Source organism: Mastigoproctus giganteus, chromosome 1, assembly GCF_048544385.1.
Source record: "Mastigoproctus giganteus isolate SK-2022 chromosome 1, ASM4854438v1, whole genome shotgun sequence".
NCBI classification, from domain to species: Eukaryota; Metazoa; Arthropoda; class Arachnida; order Uropygi; family Thelyphonidae; genus Mastigoproctus; species Mastigoproctus giganteus.
The window spans coordinates 125,006,377-125,026,474 of NC_143575.1; the positions used below are offsets into that span (position 1 = coordinate 125,006,377).

Genomic DNA, 20,098 nt, shown 5'->3' on the forward strand with positions numbered 1-20,098 from the left:
ATCTTGTTGCCCTTCTCCGTACTTAATCTTCTGCCAACAAACTGTTGGCCTGAGTAACTGTTTTTGAAGTTTTGATTGAGACTTGGTTAAAACTGTCTGGTTGACAGTTGTGCATTTGTATAACCACAAATTATGTTTTAAATAAGTTTAAGGTGATAATCATCCAGGTTTTGTGAATGTCAGGTTGACAGTTGTATTTTGTATAATGATAGGTAACTTGTGTTAAATTAGTTACTAGGTGGTAACTCATTTACAGTTCAGAGTTTGAATACATCTAAATGCTAATTAAGTTATGGAGTAAACTTATTAATTGATCGAGCTGTACTTTGATTAGTTTTGTTATGTTTGTTTTAATGGGCAGTGACAGATTCTACTGATGAATCTAAATTCTATAACCTATTATTCTTGACTCTTCATTTTCAGGGTATGCCTTTACTTTCATCCCTTGCTTGCTATCAACTTTCCTTCTGATCCATTTTCCCCACTATTCCTTCTGTATATCCCACTTTCTTTCCTTGCCTGGAACCCCCAGGCTTGCTTGATAGCCCCTGTAAGAGTCTTTTCCTGGTGGTGGAACCCTGGCTGCCTCTGCAAGGCTTGGGATGGGAGCCAGGCGGCAGGGAATCAAGTGTTTTCCATTCCCCTGGCCGTGAAATGCCAGCATTCAACAGAACCCTACAATACACTAAACACACCTACACATACACACACTTGAGGGCCCTGGCACTATGCCTTCTCAGTTACATCAGCAGCTGAGAGGCCCTGGAGACCACCATACAAACGCAAATACTTTGACTATCTAGTACTAAATCTTGGGAATTTCTCTTGAAAGTATGTGAATGCAAGACTATTTACTTCCAAAGCCTTCACGAAATTTTTCACAAGCCCCAGTTTGATGTCGAGTGGTGGAAGCAAAACTTTATCTGGATCTACCAGAGGTTCAAATGCGAAGTTCTTCACTCCAGGTGTTAGTGATTTTCATTGAGGCCAACTCCTCTTCTCATAGTGCATATCCTTGGCACGACTATCCCACTTGCAGAGAAAGCAACAATACTTACTATAAACCTTTTGTAGTCCTAATAAAATGGCGATTACCTTTAAATCACAACATATCTGCCACTCATACTTCTGATTGTGTACACCTAAGAGGATATTCTCCATGTTTGCGTATGTTTCCTTTTTGTGGAAGGCATATGCAAGAGGTATTGAAGGCAGCATATTTTCATTGTTTAATAACACAGCCTTAAGGCTAACCTTAGAAGTGTCTATAGTCACCATTCTTCAGGAACATGCCTCATGCTAACATTAGATCATTAAATCCTTACAAACAATGAATTCACCTTCTGTTTGATAGAATTTATCACAGTCTTTATTTTGAGTATGAAATGTCACTTTCACAGAATGATCTAGAAGATTCCATGGTGTAGCCTCAGGGCCAAAAGCTCTGCCTTATTCTTCGGCAGTTCGAGATCCCTGATAAGGTCATTAAGCTCCCTTTCTGTGATCTCAGAGTATACAGAAAAACGGTCGGATGGTTCAGGAATACTTAGTTCAGGTAGTACTTCACCGTGAGGCACAGGATGAATTACAGATGGTATATTTGGGTACATCACTGTGCACTTTTTCTTCACTGTCATCCCTTTTCTAATAGGAGGCACCATAAAGAAGTAACAGTCTGTGACATGATTTGTTGACTCCCTCCGTATCATGGACACTGCCTTAGATTATAATCAAAGCAGTGTATCCAGTTGCCAGAGGTGGCCAGTGCAATGTAGTCAGTTTGGCATTACATAAGCACTCAGAAAACAAAAATTAAATTAGTAGTGCATCAGAGGCTTAAGGATTGTGATGAGTATAATGAATAATTATATAAACAAATAGTGGGCCAGTAACTCAATGTCCTATAATGGGGAACTTTAACCTTCCAGATAACTGACTACACCCTGTTGGTTGGTCACTCACACAACAGCAGAAATTTACTGGATGATTATTTTCTATAATTGTATGTTAATGAAGAAACAAGAGAAAGCAATACTGTTGATCTGATTATCAGCAGTGACTCATCATGCATTAAGAATATCCATATAAAAGAACGACTAGGTGGAAGTGATCATAACATATCAATGTATATACTTATAACTACACATTGAATTATATGCACTAAAAACAGCTCAAATATGCATGCAAATATGTACTAAAATATGCAACAAAATGCTAATATATGCACTACAATTTTTAAATTTATTAATCATTTATTACAACATACAAGTTTATGCAAAAGCAGCATATTAGAATGTAGCAAAAAAAAAAAAAAGAGCTAAAAATGGCACCGTTTTGGTTATATCTCATATTGTGAATAGCTACACAACGACTTGCCATGATATTGCACTATTTCGAATAAGTAATGCTTCACCAATGGAGAAGACTATTGTTACTTATTCTCGGCAGATACCACCACTCAGACAGCACCGTTTAAGGGCTATTTGGCACTTCTTCATGGCAACTCGTTGTGAAGGTATTCTAATATGAGATATAACTAAAGTGGTGCTGCTTTTTAGAATTGCTGCATAGTAATATGCTGCTTTTGCACACTTGTACAATTCTTTCGCAGCCTAAGGCTTAAGCTCTTAATTTTGCCCAATTCATTTTCAGACATTTTCATTATTTTTTGATGAAGAAGTCATAAATCTTATTGTAACAGAATAAGATTTATTATTCCTATCAGATATACCAAAAAGAAAATTCAAAGTACTGAAGCTCTGCAGCAGATTCATCATCTTATTGCCCAGACTGTAATTGCCAGCCTTTAATGTGTTTAGAGTGTTTTGGTCAACACCACAAATTACATAAGTTTGTAATTGTAAAATTCTTATAATAAAGAATTTTGAAATGATCAGCAGCTACTTGCTTATTTTTTCTCGTAGCCGCATGAAAATTTCCTCACATGTATCACCATGGGCCATGCTTTTCAAAAATAATGTAAATTTCCATCAATCGTCAGTGCAACACAGTTCCAACTGAAACAGAGAGGGTGTCAGCCATATATGTCCGACGCGGCACCTAAACAACCTAATGGTGTGTTAAGGATACCCATAGGCATATCAAGCTTACTGTCTATAGGTATGGACTCAAACTGTCGCTCACCACTCTGGCACAGTCAAGTGCCAGATAGGAATGCCCTAGGAAATAGCTCAAAACTTGAGGACCTTATCCTCACATAAGGCTTGCAAATCTTAAACAGCGCAGGACATTTACCCACCTACAGCGGCCCACTCTGGAAGAGTGAAATTGATATCAGAATGGCTACACCTGACTTAGCCAACAAACTTTCTGGCTGGACAGTCCAGAAGTCCTGGACCACTTCAGACCAAAGAGCAATAATATTCTTCCTTGTCTGCTCCATGGAATATGCCGCATTGATCCCGAAGGACATTGTGCATTATAACACCAAAAAGGTGGAATGGCAACGCTTCCATATGGAACTGTCCAGAGGGCTACTGGATGATGTTCCTCTACCGGCTTCACTCTCGCATGGATCACTGTGTATGCAATATTATTGCGATCATCAAAAGCACCTGTGATCTATCCATTCCACATAGGAGGCCATACCGCTATACCCCTGGTGGAATACAGACCTTCGGGACTTAAGAAAGGGGTACATTGAGCGAGGAAAACTTACCAACATGTATATGCCTGTCTTCCCCCGCATGAGGTTGAAGCTGCCCAGGAGGCATATTGGGTGGTTAGAAACATGTACACCAAGAAATTCGTAAGTGTAAGAAGGCGTCATGGCACACCCTGGTCTCCACTACTGGCAATGAAGAGCCTTGGGAATCGTGTTCCGCATCATCACCAACAGGCTGCCTAGAGGTGAGGTTCTTAGTACAACTCTCAAACCAGATGGCTCTTCAACCTTTACCTGGTCTGACTCAATAAACAATATCCTTGATTCATTTACCCTACTGAAGTTTCAGCGATATCACCAGAGCAACAGCAAATCATCGACAGTAATCAAGCTTATCAGCCAGAGGCTACAGAACCGCCCTTCACCATGGTAGAGATGAACATGGCTCTGGCTAAAATGAAAGATGGCAAAACGCCAGGTGCTGACTTACTCGAAGTCGGCATACTCAAGAAATTCACCGAAGGCTATCCCATCACGTTCTTGAGGCTCCTCAACAGGTGTCTTGCTGAAGGAACTTTCCCTGTCTCCTTGATTGCCTCTCTCCTAAAAAATCCAGAATAACCACCCCAACTCCCTGCCTCCTACCGAAGAATTGCTCTGCTCTCCGTTTTGGCAGAGATTCGAGAATGACTTCTGCTGTATTGCCTCTCCACCTACTATACCGATCATCAACTCACCTCACCATGTCGGTTTGGATTCAAGACAGGCTCCAGCACCAAAGATGTAATACACAATTTAATTACCCAGACTATGCAGACAACCTCAAAGCCATCATAGTGGGCTTTGCTGGTGCCTTCGGCAGGCAAACACATCCAAGAACCTATACAATAGTCTAAAATGCTATATCAGCAATAGAAAAGTACAAATTGTAAACAAATACCAAATCATCTCCAGATGCATTCACAGGGGGCTGCCCTCAGGGCTCTGCCCCTGAACCATTCCTCTAGTCCATTGTTCTGGATGAGTTCCTGGCAATGGACCTGAGTGGAGCCAGACCCTTGGCCTTCGCTGATGATCTAGTCCTGGTGGTTCAAGCTGACACAATAGCGGCACTGAAACAAAAGCAAATACAGCTCTGGAAAAGCTCCATAACTGGGCAGCACTCCACAACCCCTCCATTTCTGGTGAGAAAACAAAATCGATTCTTCTCAAGATAAAACTACAAATACGATACGCAGGCCTCCAACAACAAAGTTAAATAACATCCCCATCTGTCTCTATACAGAAGTCAAATACCTGGGAATCTACAACAACACCAGCCTTACCTTCCACTCTCATCTGAAGTACTTGTCCACGAAAGCCCAAAAGTATGTGGCCAACAGAGCGGACTGGAGTTAGAAGCATAAAGCTTTGTCTCTCATCTACAAAGTGGTATTTCTCCCAATTGTTTGTTATGCAGCCTCAGTTTGGTGTACAAAGGCCTCAGTTTTGTGTACAAAGGCCACAATTTCCAGATGCTGCAATTTTGAGAACTGAAGCCTTTCTTGGTAAGAGCGCCACTTTGTTCTGCTCACCAATAGTATTAGTAGTAGTAGCATCTGATGCAAGAAAGCAAGTGTATGAGCTTATGCAGCATCAGCCAAAAAAAAAAAAAATCACATCATTCCCTCCAAATGCCTGTCCAGTTCCTCCTTAAATTTATTTAATCTATCAACTTCCGCAACGACAGATGGAAGCTTGTTCCAGCAATTAACCACCTGCTGGCTAAAGGCAAATTTCTGCACATCTATTCTACATCTGTCTTTTCTTAATTTGAATTTATGCCCCCTTAGGTTCGTAATCTGAACAAGTGGATAGATCCCATCAGAATTCAGCATGCTCAACCCATTCAAGGCCTTATACACCTCAATCAGATCACCGCACAGGTGCCTAGTGTCCAGCCACTGCAATTTGCAGAACTTAAACCTCTCTTGGTAAGAGGATCCCTTCATTCCCCTCACCAATCTTGTTGCCATTCTCTGTACACACTCAAGCAAATCTACATCCTTCCTAAAATGAGGCCTCGAGACCTGTACACAGTACTCAAGGCTTGGCCTGACCATTGCCTTATACAGAGGGACAATCACCTCCTTTTCCCTGCTAGCAAAATTCCTATATATCATTGACAAAACCCCATGACCAGCCCTGGCAGCCTGTCTGCATTGCTCAGAAAACTTCATATCTGACTGCACAATTACTCCCAGGTCTTTTTCATTTGCTACCACCTTAAGTGTAGTACCACACAGTTGGTACGTTTCTCTGGGGTTACTTCTACCCATATGCAGTACTTTGCATTTGTCAAGGTTAAACTTCAAGTTGCCACTTCTTAGCCCATCTGCCCAAATTATCTAGATCCTGTTGCAGTAGCACACTGCCAACCTTTGTATCATCTGCAAACTTTGACACTAAGCCTGATATACCTTCATCAATATCACTGATAAATATACAAAACAACAGAGGACCGAACCCTGTGGGAATTACCACCCACTGTTTTCTCCCACTCAACCATCCTTTTATCCATTGTAGCAACTTACCCTTAATACCATTCTGCTCCAATTTGTACAATAGTCTTCCATGTGCAACAGCGTCAAAAGCTTTCCTGAAATCCAAATATATGATATCAAAATTATTTTTTGCATCCAGTTCCTTTGTAACCACATCATAATATCCTATCAAATTTGTCAGACAAGACTTTTCCTTAACAAACCCATGCTGTGTCTGAATTATTGCTGCAGTCTTGTCTAGATGATCCTGAAATGCATCTTTAACCAGTGACTCCATCATTTTACCCGGTACAGAAGTTAAACTAACTGGTCTGTAGTTAACAAGTTAACTAACTTGTGTCACCCTTCAATCCCCCGTTGTAAATTGGGGATACATTTTCATATCTCCAGTCCGTGGGGACCTCCCCTGAGTCCAATCTTGCTGCACTTCTCTGTACCTATTCCAGAATCTCCACATCCTTCCTAAAACGAGGCCTCCAGACCTGTATGCAGCACTCAAGATGAGGCCTGACCACTGTGGTCTTATACAATGGGATAATCACTTCCTTATCCCTGATAGCAAAATTCCCGCATATCATCATCAATAAAACCCCATGAGCTGAAGGGATTCACAATATAATATAATTTATATAATATAATATAATTTATATATACAATATAATTTATGTCTTTTAAGTAAACTCTGTTTGCACTGTTTTTTTTTTTTTTTTTTTTTATCTGTGTAGAAAATGATGCTTTATGATAATTAAAATCTACTTTTCAATATTTGTTAACAGTTAAGGAATTCAAATAGGAAAAATTATATTAAAAATGTTGCTTTTGTTTTTGTATTGTTTGCTCTGGGAAATAAATCTGATTAAAATGAAAAAAGGAAGAAAACTTACTTTAAATACATGGAAGGCTTCAAACTGTATATTACGACTTCTTTCTTTTAGCATAATCATCATCAGTTTTAAATTATCTGCACTACTAATATACCTTGTCATAATAGAAAAATTATGACGATCCAGCAACAGTTCTCCAAGAAGCTAAAAGTACAATAAAAAAAAAAGTTAAACCTCTTTAATCTTTCAAAACAATCATTCCAAATGCAACCAAGCCTATAAGTAACACAGTAGGGTACATTGTTGTTATATAAATAAAATAAAACAATGTTTTTATGAAATGAAAAATTTTAGTTCAATATATGAGAATTATTTTTTGTGGAGTACTTATTACTTCAAGAATACAGGGATAGCATGTATCACAAACAGTCAGAATAGTCTTTATGGGCTCTCTCATTCAAAGGTACACAAGAAAAATCTATAGATAAACATTGGTATACACTACATAAGGTTTAACAGATCCCATAATTTTAGCAGTCTTTAAACATTCATAGATGTATTATTATAATAAAGTTCCATAAAGTAATTTAATTCGTCCCAGGAGCTCACATCTGGCGAGTATGGGCTTGGCACACCCAGGGTCCTGAGCTGGATATCATTATTCTTCTCGTTCTTGGTGATTCCCTTCTACTTCTCTTACTGGCTGACTCTCACTCTCTCTCTCTCTCTCTCTCTCTCTCTCTCTCTCAGGGTAACTCAGAAATTTTTTTTGGCTGGTGCAGTATAAGCCTCAGGCTTCTTTGCACCACACGGCTAATAATAATAATTAGAGCAAATTATTAAGTTTAATTAAGCTCTAATTTAGTGATCATGTGATTTTTTAAATATATGTTCATAGTAAAATATATGTTCATATATTTACTACCTTGTAAATTCCTCTGCCTCTTGAAAACTTTGTTGTCAATTTGCAAAATAGTGTGAGATACAACTATTTAATATACAGAGCAATCAAAACAAATTGAACACTTTCAAAAATTTATTACTCAGTAACTAGGTTATATATGAAAATGTAGTCAAAAACCAATTTGTAAAGGCACTATTACAGTTATTTCCATAATCTTACAGATGCTCAATATGAGTAATTCATTTTTGAAAGTGTTCAATTATTTTTGAATCACCCTGTACTATATGACCAAAAGTACAGAGATTTCCTTCCTAAAATACTGGGTGCTGTGTAATAAGTCTCTCTACCCATGAATATCTGAGCTATGACATACTAATATAAATCACACGGGCTGATTGCAGCAGCAGTACATTATAAGCCAGTATGACTCATGGATTGGAATTTACTAACTTTCAATGTGTGATGATGGTTGAATGCATTAACTGTGACTAGTCTAAACCTTCCAAATATCCACTTTGGTAGATATTACTCAAAGATGGAATACCATAGGTGATACCCTCCGATCCCCAAATTTCTGTATGGCTTCACAAACTTGCAGAACATGTTTGTTCAGAAAACTATAAAGAGGGCAGTTTATGCCCAAGGCATGAAGTTTGCAGAAAAGGTCCAGGAACATGGTCAGGAACATCCATCTATATGACAACCATCCATAGGGTGCTGCACAACCCTGGGTTGGGTGTAGTGTCTAGTGTTGATTGGCAAGAGGCACAGGGGATCCAAATCTGCATTTGTAAACTGTGTCACAAATAAACCCTGTATTGTATTGTCAAAGATAGTGTGAGTTTTAGCTGGTCTGCATAGGGTAGTTGTTTGTTGTTTGTTTATTGGTTTTTAGGAGCACTAGCAACTAAGGCCATATTGCTCCGGGATATGCGGTGGTCATTCCTTGACCTTTCCGCATCCTCCGTATTTGGTGGTGACGGGCTTGAACCCCAGTCTAATCAAGAAGCATGTGCTACGCACTGCTGCTCCTTCGCATCTGGCTACGGAGGTGCCTCATAGGGTAGTGTTGGGTTGTTCTGTTGTTCCTCCAGCTACTTAGTCATAAGGGCCCATTCTCTTCCCAGGGAAGGCAGGCTGGGTGTAGTAAGAAACAGAAAGGTCTCCAGTGGGGGCTAATCCTGGATGATGCCTGAGTTTATCAGGGAAGGGCCAGAGGGTTACCCCACACTAGAAAGTGAAAAAGGTAGCAGGGTAGAGAGATGAGGAGAGGTAAAATTGAAGATAAGAAGGTGGATAATAGGAAGTTAAAGGGATAGATGGGCATCCCTATGGAAGAAACACATCATCCACAGTGGGGAACTGTTAACAGCAGAAAAACATTTGTGGTGGTAAAGTCCACCAGGCGAAAAGGTTGAGATGGGAGGTGGGGAAGGGGAACAGATTTTGTAGGGGTTTAATGTCATAGAGAGAAGGTACCCTATGTGAGAGGAGGAGATCACACTGTGGACATTAGCATTAGCAGAGGCATATCATGCAATAAAGCAAGCTTATAGTCAAAAAAACAAAAAAAAAATTCACCCATTCATTCACTCGAAACATTTGTCCAGTTCTACCTTGAATTTATTTAAGGCTGTCAACTTATATGACAGATGGAAGTTTGTTCCAGCAAACAACTACCAAGGCAAATTTCTGTACATCTATTCTACAACTGTCTTTCCTCAATTTGAATTTATACCCCCTCAGGTAATTAATCTGGGAAAGAGGAAGAATCCCATCAAGATTGAGCTTGCTCAAACCATTCAGGGCCTTATACACCTCAATCAGATCACCTTGCAGGTGCCTTGTCTCCACACACTGTAATTTGCAAAACTTAAGCCTTTCTTCATAAGAGCAACCCTTTGTTCCATTCACTAATCTTGTTGCCCTTCTCTGTACTTGTTCCAGAAAAATTCCTGTATATCATTGACAACACACCATGAGCTACTCTTGCAGACTGTCTGCACTGCTCAGAAAACTTCATATCTGCCTGCACAATTACTACCAGGTCCTTTTCATTCTCTACCATTGTCAGTATAGTACCACACAGTTGATACATTACTCTGCTCTTCCCATATGCAGTACTTTACATTTGTTAATGTTAAACTTCAGTTGCCTCTTCTAAGTCCATCTGCTCAACTCTTCTGGATCCTGTTGCAATAGCATACTATAATCAGTGTCATTAAAAACCCTGCCAAAATTGCCTGCAAACTTAGATATTAAGCTTGATATATCATTAATATATCAATATCATTAATAAATACAGAAAACAATAATGGACCCAAAACTGAACCCTGGGGGAGACTCCTCTAATAACATTAGTTCACGAAGAGCATTAGTCCATTTATTACCACTATTTGTCTTCTTCCACTCAATGATTACTTTATCCATAGCAGCAACTTGCCCTTAATGCGACACTGCTTCAATCTGTACAGCAGTCTTCCATGTGCAACAGTATCAAAAGCCTTCCTAATATCCATATCCAAGTATATGATATCAAAAATCTTACTGTATTCTGAAATCAGAGCAATTCATCGACAAAGATCAGCTGGCATTATTTCAGTGAATAATGAGTCAGTGGGTTCATGAGGATGTGATGGTACCTGATATTAGCTGCATAGAATTGTTCAGTTGTGTCTTTAAAATTTTTCTGTGGGGACTAAGCCATACTGGGGCACAGTATTCGGTGCATGAAAAAGCTGTGCTGCCTAAAGTAGTTGCAGAGGTTCCCCAAGTTGATTAAGTCCAGTGTGACATAAGCAGTGGGAAATCAAAAATGAGATTATGGGTGTGTTGTTTTAGGACTAATGACTCTGATGAGTAAAACAAACAATTGTGCAGGGAAACAGAGTAGGCCAGTAAATCGAAATGTCTTATAATAGGATATTTTAACTTCCCAGATATTGGCTGGACCTTGTGGGTTGGTCACTCACAGACTAGCAAGAATTTTGGGGATTTATTGGATGACTATTTTCTACAGCAGCATATTAGAGAGACAACAAGAGGGAGTAATATGCTTGATAAAATTATCAGCAGTAATTAGTCATGCATTAAGAATCTGCAGATAAAAGAACCACTAGGTGGCAGTGATTATAGTGTATTGATGTGGAATTTACTTAAAGATGTAACTACCATCAAGGGTAAAGGGAATGGTTTTTGCACTTTTGTAAAGGTGACTATAGTGAGCTCAGAAAAATTTTAAATTCTGTACATTGGGACCAACTGATGATGATACCAGAAGCCAATTCTAAATGGGAGGCATTCAAGGAATTAATCAGAGAAGCTACTAGGCTTTTCACACCAACTAAGAAATACTGTTCAAGGTTTAGGCCTAAACAGATATAGGATGAAGTAATGAGACTTGTGGTAGAGTAAAAAAATATGCATGGAAATTATCAAGCAGCAAACAGACGCACCTATGGCAGATATAAACTAGTCTGTAATCAAGTCACAAAGGGGGTTAAGGCAAGCAAAAGCAGATTACGAGAAATATTTTGCAAATGATACAGAGAAAAATAGTAAAGACTTTACTTATGTAAACACCTAAAGGAAGGAGAAGGAAGTAAACACCTGAAGGAAGGAAATTTTGCATCTACATTCACACACAAGGAATTCTATAGGTAAGTGGAGCCCAGAAGTTTATCAAATTCCACCATAGAGCTAAATGATTCTGTAATAACTAAGCAGAAAGTGGAAGATAAATTGCTGAAGTTAAACATAAGAAAGGCACCTGGGTTGGATGTGATCTATCCAATTATATTAGGGAACAAAGGCAACAAAGGAGGTAAGCAAACCCTTAGCTATATTTATGTATCCTCGGATTCAGGGATTCACATCTCTAGTCTCCACGGACTAGAGATGTGAGAATGGATCCCCCAATTCACAAAGGGGGATCAAAAGGGTAATGTGAGTAAGGTTTTGACTCCTGAAAGTGGTAGAACATTGTAAAAGATTTCTGAATGTTGTAGATGAGTCTAGAATATTCTAGAAACTGTGGGTATTGTTTCAATATTATAGAAGATCATAAATGATTCTAGAGTGTTTTGCAGTAATATAAATTGAGGAGTAAAAGCTGTAACTTACAAAATCAAACACCCACCATTCAGAAGTTTGGTGCAACTTGTGTATTTTGTGATAAACATGGCAAGAAATAAGGAACTGAGTGTTGAAAAAAGAAATGCTATTATAATTCCATATTCCAGAAGAGATATATTGACAAAAAGCTAGGTGTTTCATTTAAAGGAGTACAAACTACCATTTTAAAATTCAAGGAGACTGGCAGTTTACAGGACAATCACAGGTAACAGCAGATGCACAAGATAAGACTATAATACTGATTTCTAAATGCAACTGATGACTTACTGCTCCTGGAATTCAAGCTGAGTTCAATAGGTACAGAGGAAATCCCATGACACTGTAAAACTTCATTTTCAGCAGGACTATATGGCCATGTTGTGGCCTGAAAACCATTATTAAAACCAGAAAAATCAAACTAAACTATTGGCCTGGGCTAAGAGTCAACAGCATCAGACAATTGAAAAGTGTAAAAACGCACTGTGGATGGAATGGATCCAAATATGAAATTTTTGGATCCAAGCAAGAGTTCATATGAAATTCTCAACTGTATCAAAAATTGCACCCCACTGTTTAGTGCCTACAGGTGAGCATGGTGGTGGTGTTTCCATTGATATGGGGTTGCTTCTGTTTTTCTAGTGGGTAACAGTATCAAAATTGAAGGAATTTTAAGAAAAGAAGGCTATAAAAACATACTTGAACATAGTGCAATATCCTCTGGACTGATTTTGTGGAAGAAATTTTATATAACCAAGGGACTTTTTAACAACTAAACAACAGGAGGTGGTATTGCAAATTATGGTGTGGCCACGCCTGACTTAAACCCAACAGAATTTTTATACAATAATCTAGACCAAAAGTCTAGATTATTGTATAAAGGAGGTAATTTTTGTTAATGTTAAACTTCAGTTGCAAAGTCAGTGAAGTCTGTTCATCTTCACAAAATTTATGGGGAACCTTACAGATTCTTGGGTGGGTGTGTTTTAGCAAATGTATCAGTATATTCATTTTTCCCATAATCTTCCTGCTGACAATCCCTAATAGTAATAGTATTCACTATACATTGCAAGGAAGCCACAGGCTTTTGCTGCACTGGCAAAAAAAATAAAAAAACAACCCATATAGATTAAGAAAATACAAATGATATACTTCCCTCCTCACACAGACAACTATCCAATTGACGTTTGAATTTATTCAAACTGTCAGCCTCAACTACCTGCAAGGACAACTTGTTCCAGCAGTCAGTGACTTGCTGACTGAAAGAAAACTTCCTACAATCTAATCTAAACCTCAAGTCCTGTAATTTGAATTTATGACCCCTAGTCCTGGAATTCTTTGTAACAATGAGAATTCCATCTTTATTCATTTTACTAACCTTCTGAGAGGGATCATCAAGATGATCCTCTCAGAGGATATGATTACCTTGGTGATTCCTCTCAAAGCCTTGAAAACCTCAATTAGGTCACCTCTGAGATGCCTGGTTGCCAAGCTCAGTAGCACACATAATCAGTGTCTTTCCTCATATGGTTGTCCTTCTGCCAATCTCACCATTCAAGTTGCCCGTCTTTGAACCTTTCAAGAAGAGGTCACTTGAACACAGAATTCCAAATGTGCTCTTACCTTACAGTGGGATTATGACCTCTCTATCTCTACAGGATAACATTTGATAAATCACTGATTGGACACCATGAAATTTCTTGGCTGTCTGTTTACATTGTTCAGAAAACTTCATATCTGATTTGGAACCATCTGATTTGGCCAGAGGTGGGAACAGAGGTGGGCAAAAGTTGCTGCCAATAGCTTTGGCAAGAAACCAGAATGCTCGGCTACCATTAGGGCAAGAAGCAAGTTTTCTACTCTTAGCCTGTTCAAACTCTAGTTTAGACTGATTAATAACTTCTTTACAATTGTTGCGACCTTTGGTGTAGGCAGAAAATGAAACTGAAGAATTAGGAACAAGCCAATTACGATATGCAACGTTCTTCTCTTGAACAGCCTTAGCACATTTATTGGAAAACCAAGGTTTAGATAAAGGATGAGATTTTAAAGTGGAGTGTGGGATAAAGGATTCCATTCCTGCAAGAATAATTTCACTGACACAATCTGAGCAAGTGTTAGCATTAGTAGAGGCATTTGATGCAAGAAAGCAAGCTTATGCAGCATCAGCCAAAAAAAAAAAAAAAACCACTTCCACTTCACCCTCTGTTCATTCAAAATACCTGTCCAGCTGAGCCTTAAACTTATTTAGGCTATCAACCTCCACCACAAGGGATGGAAGTCTGTTCCACCAACCAACCAACCACCCGCTGGCTAAAGGCAAATTTCCGCACGTCTATCCTACATCTGTCTTTCCTCAATTTGAATTTATGCCCTCTCAGGTGATTTTTCTGAGCGAGGAAGAATCCCATCAGCATTGAGCATGCTTAAACCATTCAAGGCTTTATACACCTCTATCAGATCACCTCGCTGGTGTCTAGTCTCCAGACACTGTAATTTGCAAAACTTAAGCCTTTCTTCGTAAGAGCACCCCTTTGTTCCATTCACTAATCTTGTTGCCCTTCTCTGTACTCGTTCCAGCAGCTCTACATCCTTCTTGAAATGAGGCCTCCAGACCTGTATGCAGTACTCTAGGTGTGGCCTGACCATTGCCTTATACAATGGGATAATCACCTCCTTATCCCTGCTGGAAAAATTCCTGTATATCATTGACAATACTCCATGAGCTACTCTTGCAGCCCGTCTGCACTGCTCAGAGAACTTCATATCTGCCTGCACAACCACCCCCAAGTCCCTTTCATTCTCTACCACTGTCAGAGTAGTACCACAGAGTTGATACGTTGCTCTGGGGTTGCTGTGTTGACGTCAGACGTTTTTAAACAGTAATCCGACCAAGGAAAAGAAGAAAAGAAATCTCACAGGTCATCCCATTTTGCATTCTTGTAATGCCAAACAATACGAAGTTGGGAATAGCAATGAGATAAAGGCTCCATTGGAGAAGAGACAATCACCAAGTTGTGATCTGAAGTGCCTAAAGGACCTCTCACTTCATCCGTGTACTTAGAAGGGTTGTTTGTGAGAAACAGATGAAGCGTGTTGGCTGTATGATTAGGATTGTCTGGTATTCTTGTAGGTAAATGAACAATCTATGCAAGGTCATTAGTAATTGCAAAAGCCTCAGCATCTCGACCAGCTGGGTTGGTGTGACTAGAAAACGGAAGCCAGCTGGAGTTGTGAACATTAAAATCACCAAGGAAAATTACCTCACTGTTAGGAAAGTTGGACTGGAGGAAGTCAAGTTGCAAAGAGAGGAAGTCAAAGAGCTCCAAGTGATTAGTGGAGTTGGGAGAATGGTAGAGACAACAGATGAATTTGATACAATGAGGTAGAGAGATTTTAAGCCAGAGAAGATCGAAGAGAGAAGATTCCAAATTGCCAAGTCTCTGGCAGGGAATAACAGAATGGACATATGCACAAGTACCACCTTTGAGGCGAAAGGAATCATACAGCGAATAATTTGGGCATCTGAGATGAGCAGTAGTTGAATCAACAGATAACTGAGATTGTCAGAAAAAGTACATGGGGTTTGGCAGACTGCAAGTGGAAATGGACATCATCGAGATTAGAATTGAGACCACGTATATTTGTGAAATGAATTAGGAAGTGTTAGGGAGGTTTAGATCTTTTCGCAGATAAGCTTGCCCTATTAGTTTGACAATTCGTGGTGTATTCAATAGTAAGAAAAAGTGGGTGGAACATGTTGTATGAAGTAATGAAATTTTTGGATATGGCGTACACATGGTAAGAATATACCCGGATTCTTGACATACCATGGCCTCGACAATGTCCCCCCCCCCAAATTCACAGTATTCGGACTCCCTCCAGTCACTATCTGGCAGAGTAGAGGTAGCAAGATTATACAATAGCTGATCTGGAAGCTTCCTAGAGAGTTACCAATAGGTTCGGTCCGGTGTACTAAGTAGCGGCCAGCCTGCGAACACTGTTTTAGAGCTGTACCCTCGAAATGTAATTAATATTGGATCTCGCCATGATGTTCATCATAACCTCAAAAGTCATCAATCATACTGCATGATGGAAGAGATGGGGAAGGGTTGACCGGAACTTGGCTCTACAGACTAAACATGGGTTCCACCACGTCACGCCTCCAATAAGCAAAGTGGTGGTATTGCACCAGTTGATGAGTTATCTACCACCTGGTACTGCTTGGTAACATAGAGGGGCGGCATTCCTCCATGTAGTGTGGGTGCCACACTTCAACCCCTGCTTACATTGGTTCACACCTGGATGGTCACTCACAATGTACTTGTTCATGGAGGTTATACCCAGGATTATTAACAGTCCCACCATCGTGAAGGTGCAAGCAGAGGATTTGGCTGTCATAGACTGTCCGGTCTTCGCCGAAATTGGGTCCACTTGAGTTGAGTGTCACCCGAATATCAGTTCCATCAGCATTTTAGACTCCCAGGTGGCAAGTGCAGCTTATCTGGCATATCTGTCTGTGACAACCTCAAGGACTTAACTCTTAATCATTGCCTCTAAGATTTTTCCTACCAATGAAGTCAGACAAATCAGTCTGTAATTATCGACTTCACTCTTTGAACCACTTATGTATTGGTGATACATTGGCACTTTTCCAATCCAAAGGAATCCCCCCCCCCGGGTCCAAAGATGGCCTCATAACTAACCTCAATGGTTCAATACACTCCCTCGTACTCTCCTCAAAACTCCAGGGTATATGCAATCAACTTTTATGCTCAAAAGTTTTTCTCATAAACTATCATCTGTAATTACAACATCACTAATTTCACATGGATCACTTTCACTCGCACAGCTCTTCTCAGCATGAAGGGTCTTTAGCATTAACATTGGTAGAGGCATATGATGCAAGAAAGTAAACTTATTGGTTTTACTGTGTAAACATCTTTGACAAAACACCTACTAACAACTACAACCGAAATCATGAACAATGTAATTTATGCTCACACCCACCACTCACTCTAACGAATCAATGTTAGTGATAAATGGGATATACAGCCCGCTGCTTACTCTACCAAATCGACGTTTGGAATAGGTTAGGCCAATAGCCTAATTACCAATTTGATTGTAGCCATTTGTTGAATAGTATGATTGCAACAATACAATATTTTTATTGTTACAATCATACTATCATGTTGGATCATGTTACTCTGTCATGCTTCATCGTAAATTACACATGCAACACCAAGAGATCTGAAAGAAACAACAGTATCCAAGCATAATATGCTATTGAAACTGACTTGGCTCAGGATCTCAATGAGTACTAGAGCAAGATGGTAACACTGCACATTACATTTCGCAATGAGGAAACAGAGATACTATCAGATATGAAATATGTCAAGATCGACGACGACAATGAAGGGCTCATACTAGATCGTAAATTGTACGAATCAGAATTAAACATTCGCAAAACGATCAAAATATGTAAGACAATGTATCAAGACAACGAAGTTGACCCTGACAAAGCATGCTGTAATGATCTGCATAGCCTTGTAATGCGACTGCAAGAAGAAGACCCCTTTCAAAACTTTTACAATCATCCAAACAGTGAGATGAATGAGAATCTAAAGTTCACCATGCTCAACCCACTCAGTGCAATTGCAGAGAAACGTGAAAACTTGATGACCAACAAGGACTTCTGAAACTTAATGAGAATGGCCAATGACTAGAAAAGATTATACTCAATACATCTAATTTGGAGTCTGTTAACTCCAAATTGCGAACTGATTCAAATATTCTTGACTGGCCCAGCTGGTTGCAGAAAAACGATTATGATTTGCCTCTTGATGGAAATATACAACCGCTTCAGTAATACAGATGGGTACTGTAATGCCCACAGCCAAGATCACTGACCTCAAGATATCCATTTCTCTGATAACCAAAAGATTTCTGTCATGGGTGACAATGGTTAGCACAAAGCCCCCTAAATAGTATGCCCTGAATCATAAACATTTTTCTGCAACCAGCTGGTTTATGCCAGCTCTAAGCACATCCAAGATCACCTCCTGTGATCCTTTGCATGATCTCCTCTTCTGACCCCATTCTTTTTGTCTTTCCCAGATTTTTTTTTTTTTTGCAACCAGCTGATTCATGCATGCTCTGAGCACATCCAAGTCATCTCCCATGACTCTTTGCTTTAAATGCTTTGCTTTAAATTTTGCAAGATATCGATTTCTCTGGTTACCAAAAGGTTCTGCTACGGGTGGCAATGGTTAGTCAACGTCACTTAAGTAACGTTGACTAACCATTGCCACATAACCAAAATCATAAACATTTTTCCACAACCAGCTGATTTCTGCCAGCTCTGAGTACATCCAAGATAACTTCACATGATACTTTGTTTCAAATGCTTTGCTTTACTTTAAATTTTGCAAGGTTAGTGCAACTATACCAAGAAGTTAGTGCCATGGGTGGCAATGGTCAGTTCAACGTCACATAAGTGGTATGCCGCGATTCATAAAGGTTTTTCTGCCACCAGCTGGTTTACGCCAGCTCTGAGCACATCCAAGATCATCTCCCAAGATCCTTCGCACAATCTCCTCCCGGCTCCTTTTTTCTTTGTTATGAAGTGGAAATGAAATCATTTCTTGACAAATTGATTTTACTATCATGACAAATTGATTTTACTATCGCGAGATCCAATCTTCCTTACATTTCGAGGGTACAGCTCTACACAGTGTTCGCAGGCCAGCCACTAGTTAGTACATGAGACTGAACCTATTGGTAACTCTTTAGGAGGCTTCCGGATCAGCTAGTGTATAATCTTGCTACCTCTACTCTGCCAAATAGTGACTAGAGGGAATCCGAGTAGTGTGTATGCAGAGGGCATTCTCAAGGCCACGTTATGTCAAGGATCTGAGTATATTCTTACCATGTGTATGCCATATCCAAAAATGTCATTACTTCATACAGCATGTCCCACCCCGCACCTTTTCTTACTATTGAATACACCATGAATTGTCAAACTATTAGAGTAAGCTTATCTGCGAAAAGATCTAAACCTCGCAAACACTTCCTAGTTCATTTCACAAAAAATACATGGTCTAAATTCTAATCTCAACGATGTCCATTTCCACTTGCAGTCTGCCAAACCCCATGTACTTTTTCTGACCGAATCTCAGTTATCGATTGATTCAACTACTGCTCATCTCAGTTGCCCAAATTATTCATTGTATGATTCCTTTCACCTCGCCTCCGTAGCCAGGTGGGCAGGAGCAGCAGTGCGTAGCACATGCTTCTTGATTAGACCGGGGTTCGAGCCTGTGCCCACCAAATACGGAGGATGTGGAAAGGTCAGGGAATGACCACTGCATATCCCCAGAGCAATATGGCCTTAGTTGCTAATGCTCCTAAAAAAAAAACCAAACCAAACCAAACCAAAACCAAACCTTTCACCTCAAAGATGGTACTTGTGCATATGTCCACTGTGATATTCCGTGTTGGAGACTTGGTAATATGGAATTCCCCTCTTTTCGATTTTCTCTGGCTTAAAATATCTCTACCTCATTGTGTCAAATTCATTTGTTGTCTCTACCATTCTCCCAACTACAATAATCACTTGGAGCTCTTCGACTTCCTCTCTTTGCAACTTGACTTTCTCCAGTACAACTTTCCTAACAATGAGATAATTTTCCTTGGTGATTTTAATGTTCACAACTCCAGCTGGCTTCCTTTTTTTCTAGTCACACCAACCTAGCTAGTTGAGATGCTGAGGCTTTTGCAGTTACTAATGACCTTGCACAGATTGTTCATTTACCTACAAGAATTCTGGACAATCCTAACCATACAGTCAACACGCTTGATCTTTTTCTCATTAACAACCCTTCTAAGTACACAATCGAAGTGAGTGGTCCTTTTGGCACCTCAGATCACAACTTGGTGATTGTCTCTTCTCCAATGGAGCCTTTATCTCATGGCTATTCCCAACCTCGTATTGTGTTGCAGCGCTAATGGCTATTCCCAACCTCGTATTGTGTTGCAGCGCTAATTCCGCTCTTTCCTCTAAACTTAATACTGTAAGAATAATAATTTTAAT

At 39.6% G+C, this 20,098-nt stretch overlaps 1 protein-coding gene across 1 annotated transcript in view; it reads right to left on the reverse strand.

The window, feature by feature from the left end:
• The window catches only part of LOC150091122 (protein Mo25-like), a 170,681-nt gene that overhangs the window by 20,618 nt on the left and 129,965 nt on the right, over positions 1 to 20,098 (reverse strand). Inside the window, exon 7 of the mRNA XM_090382046.1 lies at positions 7,053 to 7,196. Coding sequence (XP_090238172.1) covers positions 7,053 to 7,196 — 144 coding nt within the window. The remainder of the gene's footprint in view (positions 1 to 7,052; positions 7,197 to 20,098) is intronic.